Source organism: Gekko japonicus, unplaced genomic scaffold (genome assembly GCF_001447785.1).
Source record: "Gekko japonicus isolate JY-2015 unplaced genomic scaffold, Gekko_japonicus_V1.1 scaffold789, whole genome shotgun sequence".
NCBI classification, from domain to species: Eukaryota; Metazoa; Chordata; class Lepidosauria; order Squamata; family Gekkonidae; genus Gekko; species Gekko japonicus.
This window is the reverse complement of record NW_015177032.1, coordinates 626,756-636,910: the sequence shown is the minus strand read 5'-3', so window position 1 is coordinate 636,910 and position 10,155 is coordinate 626,756. Positions and strand designations below refer to the sequence as shown.

Sequence of the window (10,155 nt, the reverse complement as noted above, 5' to 3'; positions counted from 1 at the left end):
TAGGGTCACCATGGACACCTAGAGGCCCCACACCAAGCCTGACACCCCAAACCAAAAGAGGCTCCTTCCCATATGCTGGGCCAAAGAGAACTTTTCCTGTTTCCTTTGTGCAATTCAGGCTGTTGCTAAGGGCCTGGGAGCCACACTGGAGGAAAAAAGGAAGCCCACAGCCTAGGTATTTGATAAACGGAATCGGACCATAGACTACATGTTATCTGTTTGCTCTGTTGTTATCTTGCTTTCACTGCACTGGTTTTATACCTACGTAATGCCATTTTCCTGCATTGTTTAATATATCATAACTAATACTCATGTTTTGTTTCAGATTTCTGTAATTCTGTTCCTATTCTATTGCTTACTAGCGGTCTCATCCTATCGATTCCATTGATGCAGAGCGTATAATCCATCTTGAGCTTCAGTGAGAAAGACTGACTGTACATAATGCAAATAATATATTTACAGGTGGAGGTTTTGTCCATCAATGGAATATTAGCTATGAGCAGGGGTCATTTCGTAGAAAAAGAGGTGCAGGAGCTCATTAGCATAACCATTTGCATAACTCATTTGCATATGCCACACCCCAAGACATCACCGGAAGTGTGTCAGAAGGCAACACCCACCGCTCAGGTTCCACTGGACTGTTTTGGATTGCTAGCTATTGGGGGGGGGGGGCGGCGAGATCATCTGTCCTCGCAGAGGAGGGAGAGCTTGTACCTGAATAAAACTTGGTCCTAAAGGTGCCACTGGACTGTTTTGGGCCGGGGGGAGCTCTGCAACTTACCTGGCTGCTTCTTGCTCTGAGTGAGGGCTGCTGGGAGCAGGGGGTGGGGCTTGTTGCATGGAACCTCCATGTTCAGAGGCAGTATACCTGTCGATGCTTCTAACTGAAATAGCCTTGGAACAGACCTCTTTCCAACTCACTGTAACTCTGGCTTCTGGTCAGAAATTCCAGAAGGGTAGCTGAGTTGGACAGGACAAAAAGAGATACAGAGCATGAGAAAGGCCCTGCTGGATCAGAGCACAGGTTCATTTACATTGCAATCCTAGGCCAGCTACTCCAGGTCAGGATCATTTATTTGAATGGGCTTAGACTGTAGAGGATGGCACAGTTAGTCCAACAGGCTGCTTCCAAAGTGGCTAACCAGATACCCGCATAAATATCCCCACAAAAGAAGAGCCAAACCTTCCCTATTCTCGCCCTTCAGCAACTGGCCTCTGAACATGAAGGTTCCATTTAGTAGCCATCGTTAGCAGCCCACCGATGGGTTTATCCTCCAATATTAAACACCAGCTGATATTTTGTGGCTTAGGCATTTGTGGAAAAGACCCCTAGAAACAGGATACCCAGCACACAACATTGTAATGCCGCAGTAAAAATGTTAGGGGGACACGACTCTTTGTACGTAGTTTATTAAGCCTGGCTTTAACAAGACGCTGGCAGGACAGAAGTTGTTACCTGTGTGACTTTATACACACCTGGATGACCAGGACAGATAAGAGAAGGAGTGATGCTCCCAGGTGTTCTTTGTAGTGAGCACCAAGCTGGCCCATAGCTACAGTGGGGCTATTGGGGGCTTCATCCCCTTCCTTAAAGGGCCAGCCCCACAATATTTTTTTTAGAAGAATCAGGGGTTGCGCACATGGTCCCTTTAAATACTTTTGAGAAGAAGCGGGGGGGGGGGGACAGCAGGCACCCCTCTCCCTCCTGCAAGATCCGGGCCCTGCGAGATTTGATGCAGTTCCGCAGGGCCTGTAAGACGGAGCCCCCCCCTTGCAGGAGGTGAGGGAGAAGGCAGCTGCCACCTGCATGCCTTCCCTGAACTCCAAGTGGCACTGCTAATCAGCTGGAGTGCCCTTTAAATCTTGGAGGAGGGGAGGGAGAGGGGCGGTTAAAAATGTAAAGGGCCCACCAGCTGATTGGGGAGCCACGTGCTCCCTCTGATCAGCTGGAGGGCCCTTTTAATGCTGCAGGAGGGGAGGGAGGGAGGGGGTGGCCAGCGGCGGTCGGGCTTGGGGGTGGATTGGAGCTGACATAATAAAAGTAATGGCAGTCCCACCACAACATTTTTTTGCCCAAGCCACAAAATCCTGGCTACGGACCTGGAAACCTGGCACAGCAGTTAAAGTGTTGCCCAGGATCTGAGAAACCCTGGTTCGAATCCCACGTCTGCCACGGAAGCTTGCTGGGCGACCATGGGCCCGTCAATCTCTCCACCTAGCCTAGCTCCCAGGGCACTGGCGGCGGCTGTGAGTAAAGAGCAGCCCTGCCGCCGCCGCCGCCCCCCGAGACTACAAACGCTCCTACGTTTTCTCACTCCGAGGAGTCACACAAAGCTGCGTTGGAAAAGGTGCCCTCCTCCCTATAACCCCCCCTCCCCTGGTAACATGGTACCCAGCTGGGTAAGAAACGAAGGATGCCTGGACCCTTCCTCCGAGGACAGGCAGGGGGACCCTGTCCTGGCTCTATCCCCCCCCCCGGTTGTCCATACTAAAAAAGTATTCAGCGACTCGTTGAAGTGAGCGGGACTAATTTCCGAATAAACCCGCCTGCTGGATTCCGCGGGACCGCCTTCCATGCCTCCAAGAAGCCTTCAGCGCCCTTCCCCAGCAGCCGCGAGGCCACGCCCTCTAATGCCGATCAACACCGCCCCTTCGGCTAAGGCAGCCAATCAACGCGAGGGGGCGTGGCCCACAGGCGGACTTGCCCGGGCATGTCGGCTGCTCTCCGGTAGTCTTTGCTTCCGGGATTGACACGTGGGTAGCCGGCTCCTTGAGGTAAGTGGGACCGGGTGCTGCGCCCCGTGCCCTGAACAGATTTCCGGATTTGGGAGGGTATGAGAGGTTTGGGGAGGAAGCCCGGGGAAGCCTGAGTTCAGGGGAGGGAACAGGAAGTTTAGGGGCAAAAGGAAGAGAGGTCCGGTCATCGCGACCACTCCCCGTTTTGAGTGACTTCTGGGGCAGGTCAGCGTTTGGGGAGGGAGAAAGGCATGAGTGTGGCCAGTCCTGCCAGAGGTCGATCGTTCACCACAGGTAGGGGTGCCTCCTTGGCAGAGCATCTCCTTGTATAATGTGCAAGGCCCCGAATTCTGCTCCTGAAGCCTCTATTAAAGGATCGGTTCATACATGAAGCCTTTGTCAGTCAGAGTCGGTAGTAGTCGCAGGGTTTTCAGCCTCCGGGTGGGGCTTGGAGTTCTCCCGGCACTGAGCTGCAGAGATCAGTTCCCCTGAAGAAGCTGTCAGGTTCAGAGGGCAAACTCTGTGGTATACCATAGATCCTAGGTGAAATCCCTCTTCAAACTCCCTCCTCCTCAGGCACTGCCCCCAAATCTCCAGGAATTTCCCATGCTGGAGATGGCAACCCTATGACTGAATTTACTCTAAAAGACCACTTTCTGAAGCTGCTAGCACTTCCTCTAGCTTTCATTGCTACATTGTCTAAGATGAGAGACCCAACACAAAGGTGAGTAAGGTTTGGGTAGGGCAGGGGTGTTGAACTCATTTGTTATGAGGGCCAGATATGATCTAAATGAGACCTTGTTGGGCCAGGCCATGTGTGTCATAAAATGTAATGCCAGGTAGCAGAGATATAAACTTTATAAAGGACACAAACATTAGCACTCTGCAATATTTTGGTTATTTAACAGTATCTGATAACTGACACCTCTTGCTCTAAATTATTGCATCAAAATGTCTGTTGCAATCTTGAGTATGCTGTTCAAGTGTGTATCTGTAAGCTGCAAACCTACTTTTGATTTATTGACATTCACCACAGAAATCTTATGCTCAGAGTTCTGACTCTAGGGCCCAGGTTGACACGAAATGGCTGAACGAGTGAAAGAGTCTGGCGAAGCAAGCTATGATGCAGCAGCAGCAGAACTGGAAGCAGGAGATGGCCAGTTCCACTGCAGGCCTGATAGAAGCCTTCCGGGGGCCTGATGTGGCCCTTGGGCACCCCTAGCGTAGGATCTAATGTGTTAGCCATTGGGAGAGATTTTTTAATCTCTGATGCCCCAAAGCAATTTGATGGATCATTGGATCCTTGCTAGGAAAGTTTACTAGTATTTGGGGAGGGGGACCATATAGCATGCAAAAGTAGAACCTCATAAAAATACAGAGCACTGGATGAGTAAGAATGATAAGAGTCTCTGATTTTGCACTCAGTTTGGAACAAACATGTCTGTATGGTCAGGCTGCCTGGATTCCGCCCTGTGCCCACTTGAGACTGACAGAGGAGCGATAACAGCTTGGGAGAGCCAAAGTCAGGAATGCAAAAAGCCAACAGGAAAGGACAGGCTTGCCATTCTTCAGAACAATGACAATGACCTGGAAGGATGAGCCTCGCTTGACAGGGGTCTTCAGTGATGTGGTGTCAGGATTAAGAAACCAGTACCCCAGTCACAGTCCATATTTATTTATTTAAAATGTTTATATTTTGGCTTCGGCTAAAAAAAACCAACTCCGAAAAGGCTTACGGTTGTTAAAACTAAATGGATAAAAATAACACAAAGTCAGATAAACAATAACCTGTGGAGAAAAGGGCTGTAGTGGTCAGTAGTTCATTGAAGGCATGAGAAAACCGAACAGGTCTCTTCCTGACTACTGAATGCAGATAAGGAATGTGCCATGCAGGTCTCTATGGAAGGAATGTTGCATACATTGGAGGCCACTGGAGAAAAGGCACTGTCCCTTGTTACTGTGTAGCTAATCTCTGAAATGAGGGGGTCACTTAAGCATGGGCAGGTTGATAGGAGGAGGGGAGGCATTCCTTTTTGAAAAGTCCCTTTTCAGCAGTTTGATAAGGAACCTTGTGATAAGATGGGCTATCAAAACAAGATGAGTAGGTAGTAAATATTTCCCTCCCTATGTACATAATCAGACTATTAGTCCATCAAGGAGAGCATTGTCTACTCTGACTGGCAGTGGCTTTCTGGAGTCTTAAGTAGAAAATGTTTATATCACCAGCTACTTGATCCTTTTAACTGGAGATGCTGGGGACTGAATCTGGGACCTTCTGCATGCCTAGCAGATGTTCTACCACGGAACCACACTCCGTCCCCATTTGGTTCCATAGCTTTCCTGCACTTGCATTGCTGACTGTGTTACATTTTCTTTTCTTCTTTTTATCAGGATGCATTCTAGCAGCAAACATCTCCTAGGAGGGATGAATCCAGCAAAAGGGGACCGGGTGGGTAGTTTGAGGGTGGATGGCCAGCTTTTCAACCGCCCCCGCTGCAAATGGGACCCAGGCCAGTCTCTCAATAAAGCTCCCCAAGGTGCTGAAGCTGGTAGACAGAGTAAAAAGAAGTCCAGGAAACACCAGCGTTGTATGGCGCGTAGAATGCTGGAATGGAAGGAGCTTCTGAGACACACACTGGAGGAAGAGACCCTGTGCATGGCGTCAGACCCCTCCAAGACCTGCCAGATGCAGGGTCGGGAAGCCAGCCAGTTGCCCATGGAGGAGGTGGAGAAGAAATGTAGCACGTTCTGTCCAGCAACGTTGGTTCCATCACCAGGAACAGCCGGGCAATGTTCATCTTCCCAAGACCTTACAAATGTGGTACCCTTTCCCTGCAGCTCTGCTTCAGACACAGATTCTTTCTCTTATCTCAAGCCCAAGTCTAAGAAGCCGGTGGCCATAGACTGTGAAATGGTGGGCACAGGTCCTGCTGGGAAAGTGAGTGAGCTGGCTCGGTGTACAGTGGTGAATTATGATGGTGATGTGATCTATGACAAGTACATCCGGCCACAGCTTCCAGTTGTGGACTATAGGACTCGGTGGAGTGGGATCACCTGGCGGCACTTGGAGACGGCAACCCCTTTCATGACAGCTCGGGCAGAGGTGAGAGTGTGAGTTTGCCCCAGAGCTACAGTGGATATAACACTTTTATTATGAAACACCAAGGTTCGCTGCCATGACCTGGATAGCTCAGGATAGCCCAATCTTGTCACATCTCGGAAACTAAGCAGGGTTGGCCCCGGTTAGTACTTGGATGGGAGAACTCCAAGGAATACCAGGGTTGTGACATGGAGGCAGGAAATGGCAAACCACCTCTGAATGTCTCTTGCCTTGAAAACCCTATGGGGTCGCCATAAGTCAACTGTGATTTGATGGCACTTTCCACCACTTGCAAGGGTCACTAACTGCTGGAAGAACAAAGTGTTTCCCTGGCTGGAGGCTTACTGTATCTCTCCCCTTTTGATTTGTCTTGTGAAGATAGTTTTGGTTCAGGGGGTCTGCTGGATAGTGGCTGCTTCTTGCCTTCTGTCTTTTTGGATTTCACAAAGGATTTTCTCCTAGGTCATATTGGCTAGTATCTGTGTCCTTTTAAAAATAATCAATTAAATGCTGCCATTGGAGAGGCATGAACATAAGAAATGGGCCTAGTGTGACATTGTAAACCACTACATCATGCTGCCTTTCACTTAATCTTCAAATATAAGGAGCACATCACTCTTGCCCCCACCCCTAATCTTGCCATATGGTGGGCTGACAACCTTTTCACCCTTGCAGGTCCTCCAGATTTTAAAAGACAAAATTGTGGTGGGACATGCTATTCACAACGACTTCCGAGCCCTGAAGTATTTCCATCCCCAAGCATGGACGCGTGACACTAGCCAGAGCCCCCTCCTGAGAGGGAAGGGGGGGCTGCCTCTGAAAGCCAGTGTATCTCTCAAGAGCCTAGCTAAGAAGTTGCTACACAAACAGATTCAGGTAATCTTCCTTTATTGTGAATCTTGGGCTGCTTCACACCCACACACTCATCATTTTGAATGTTCAGAGTCCAGTGTAGGCTTGCATGTATGAATAGGCCATGACATCTTTAGGGGCTTCCCATCCTCTTCAGTACCCAGCACAAACTCCTTTTGAACTCTCTGCAGTCTTGCCCTGTGCTGTCTCTCCAGTCCTTGTTTCTTGGCATGTCCCACTCTATGACTCCTGCTTATCTTCATGGTTCTCATGTCAGACAGGGAGGGATGTGGCAAGTCAGAGAGGTTGAAAAGTCTAGTTATGCCAAGTGGCCAGTACACAGCAGATCTGAAGTAGGCAAATGAGTTCATTGGGTCCAGCAGAAACACTGGGGTCAGTATCCATAAAAGTCAGGACTCACAAGGCTGTCCACGGTAGGTCAAGAATTGGGTCCGTCAAAGCTGGTATTGTCTACTCAGACTGGCAGCCGCTCTCCAGGGTTTCAGGTGGAGGTCTTTCACATCAAGCAGCTGTCAGATCCTTTTAGGGGGAGTTGCCAGGGATTGAATGTAGGACTTTCTGCATGTCCAGGAGATGGTCTACCATGGAGCCACGACCTCTCCCCAGAGTTACCATAAATGTCTCAGCCTTCAAAGCAAGGGGCTTTTTATCTCCAGGCCAGATCCTATCCAGTCAGCGGATCCCTGCAGCTTTCTTTGGGTCTTTCCAGATAGGGTGTGCTTTCTCGGGTGGCATCTGAGAGTGTGTGGAGATGGGCACAGCGACTCTTGTACATTTACATGGGATTAAGCCCCTTTGAGTAAAAAGTCCAAGGGTCTGGGCCAGTGTTCCCTCTAAGCTGAGTTAGTTTGAGCTAGCTCACAGTTTTTTAGTCTCCGGCTCACACATTTTTGTCCTAGCTCAGGAAGGATGGCTCCAGAGCACACTGATTAATGCAGTAGCCAAATTGCTCGCTCACAACTTTAATGCCAGTAGCTCACAGAGTAGAATTTTTTCTCACAAGACTCCACAGCTTAGAGGGAACATTGGTCTGGGCTTACATTGTGGGTTCCACTGTGCTCAGCACAGTGTCCTGTTAACCGTTAGGGTAGTGCTGCCAAGGTGTGGAGTAAATGACAATAGTCAATACTCATCTTGAGGTATGCCGAATGGTGGTGAATTTTAAGGACTGGAACTTTGTTTTCAAAGCAAGTTTTTTCCCTCTTCCTCCTGCTAGGTGAGCAAAAGTGGGCACTCATCAGTAGAAGATGCTCAGGCCTCTATGGAACTGTACCGATTGGTGGAGATACAGTGGGAGAAGGAAGTGACTGACCGACTCTCCACAAGTCCTCCCAGCAGCTCTCCAGATAACTGCACAGATAATGACCACTACATGGATGATCAGTATTGGCCTGAAGATCTCAACCTGGACTGCAAATGAAGGCTCACTCTTGGGGGAGGAGCTTGCTTTGGTCATTTCAGAGAGACCCGTTTAAAGCTGTCTGCTCTGGGCAGTTGCCTTGCGGACCATGGCTTAAGCCTCAGGACTTGGTCCTCATCAGTTTGGTACCACTGTGGTAACTATGGGGGAATAGATTTGATCCTTTACTTAACAATATTCCAGCCCCCTCTAGCTCTGACCTGGATAGCCAGATCTTGGAAGCTAAGCAGGGTTGGCACTGGTTAGTATTTGGGTGGGAGACCTCCAATGAAGCCCAGGGTTGCCACAGAGGCAGGCAGTGACAAAGCACCTCTTAGAGTCTCTTGCCTTGAAACCCCTGCAGGGTTGCCAAAAGTCAGCTGCAACTTGACGGCGCTTTGCACCACCGGCTGTATTGTACTGTTCATTGAATGTCTTCTCCTGTTGATTCTGTTGACTCACTCTGTGAAATCTGCTTAGAGTCCAAGTGAGGAAGACAAGACTATAATATAAATGGCAATAAATAAATAAATAAATACCATTTTAATTGGAGTGTGTAAACTTTATGAGGGGGGGAAGCCTATAGAACTTCTCAGATCAAAGAAAGGCTCTGCTAAGGAGGGCTTCTGCAATCCTTGTTTGATCAAAGAGTTTGATCAAAGAAGGTCCTGTGCTTTTACGAAGGAGCCTGTGCCAGTGTCCCCCGGTTGGTCCCTTTTACTGTTTATGCTCTAGAGCAGGGGCTGGCACCAGGGGGCCATATGGCCCACACCTGCCCACAAAGAAGAAGAGGAAGAGATTGGATTTATACCCCGCCCTTCACTTGGAGTCTCACAGCGGCTTACAAACTCCTTTCCCTTCCCCTCCCCACAACAGACACCCTGTGAGGTGGGTGGGGCTGAGAGAGCTCTTGACAGAAACGGCTCTTTTTCAAGGACAGCTGTGCCAGAGCTTGTGACTGACCCAAGGTCACATCAGCAGGTGCAAGTGGAGGAGTGGGGAATCAAACCCGGTTATCCCAGATTAGAGTCCGCGCACTTAACCACTGCACCAAACTGGCCTTTTCCTTCTGAAATAAATGCCTTTACCACCACCACCACCACCACTGTTTCCTCCCAGAATGAGTAGCCCAGTGGTGAGATCATGCTGCATGGAGGCAGCCCGGGACTGGAGGGAGCTCCTTGCGGGGCTGGGAGTCGCTCTTGGGTTGTCGCCTGCTGATCTCCACCTTGGAGGCCTGTTTATAAATTTAATGTCTAATTACAGCGGTGTGTATGGAATGAGCCCCTGGTGCACCTTAACTTATTGTTTCAGAACTGCACGAGGGCTCTAGTAGCGAGTTAGTGAGTGACTGTCAGACTGTGGTTAGTTCACATAAGCGTGCTTCTTCGGTGCGCAGTTAGTCCTAACCCTCCCCAAGGATCCATTCACAGGAAGAAATGCCACACTGACAGATCAGGGACGCACCTAGCAGAGGTTCTCATGACTGTAGCATGTAGCAGTTTGGATTGGGATTATATCTTTGGTTTGTGGGAGTTGCTATCACATCTGACCTCTTCTGTGGCTGACTGATTCACACATTAACAGTTTGCTTGTATGTGCAGCACCAGAAAGAGGTTGTGTCTGATTCTGTGCTCACATTAAATATTGCATCAGCCAGCCATAACAGCTTACTTGTACAAATGGAAGCAAGGATCATAAAATTGTGCCTAGACAGCCTGGCTTTGAGGCTGCAGGCAGGAGAATTGTTTAGTTGAGTGTTCAGCTGAGTTGGGGGGGAATATCCTTTCTTGCATATAGGAGTAGCCTAGTCATTTCCCCGCTGTGCTTGTTTTCCTTATCTTGCCCGCGGGGGGGGGGGGGCTTCTTTGGGTAGTTTTCAGCTGTGTGCCTCTACCCCCTCCAGTATGAAATGGTATGGGCCTGGGCTAGTTTCATTGCCCGTCTGCTGCATGTGACAACCAAGGCAAAGATTTGGCTTTCACGTAACTTGGCCTTGGTGATGCCAAGAGCGTTCTCTAACTTGCCATCAACTCTCCCCACCTGC

General features: G+C 49.4%; 1 protein-coding gene across 3 annotated transcripts; it reads left to right on the top strand.

Moving 5' to 3' along the window:
* Positions 1-2,708: 2,708 nt before the first annotated feature.
* AEN (apoptosis enhancing nuclease) lies at positions 2,709-8,383 on the top strand. Of its 3 annotated transcripts, none has more exons than XM_015427946.1 (4): positions 2,709-2,775; positions 5,128-5,839; positions 6,512-6,712; positions 7,926-8,383. In XM_015427946.1, the coding sequence occupies exons 2-4, from the start codon at positions 5,129-5,131 to the stop codon at positions 8,127-8,129; spliced, it is 1,116 nt and encodes a 371-aa protein (XP_015283432.1). In that variant the 5' UTR covers positions 2,709-2,775; position 5,128; the 3' UTR covers positions 8,130-8,383. The 3 variants fall into 3 exon arrangements, with proteins under 3 accessions (XP_015283432.1, XP_015283431.1, XP_015283433.1); XM_015427945.1 differs by lacking the exon at positions 2,709-2,775 and adding an exon at positions 3,277-3,460; XM_015427947.1 differs by lacking the exons at positions 2,709-2,775; positions 6,512-6,712 and adding an exon at positions 3,277-3,460.
* Positions 8,384-10,155: the final 1,772 nt, after the last annotated feature.

Bases quoted from the DNA above. Each gene is read 5' to 3' on its own strand.
- AEN (XM_015427945.1), top strand. From the start codon at position 3,363: ATGACTGAATTTACTCTAAAAGACCACTTTCTGAAGCTGCTAGCACTT. The intron at 3,461-5,127 runs GTGAGTAAGGTT...TCTTTTTATCAG, and splicing joins ATGAGAGACCCAACACAAAG to GATGCATTCTAGCAGCAAAC. The intron at 6,713-7,925 runs GTAATCTTCCTT...TCCTCCTGCTAG, and splicing joins TGCTACACAAACAGATTCAG to GTGAGCAAAAGTGGGCACTC.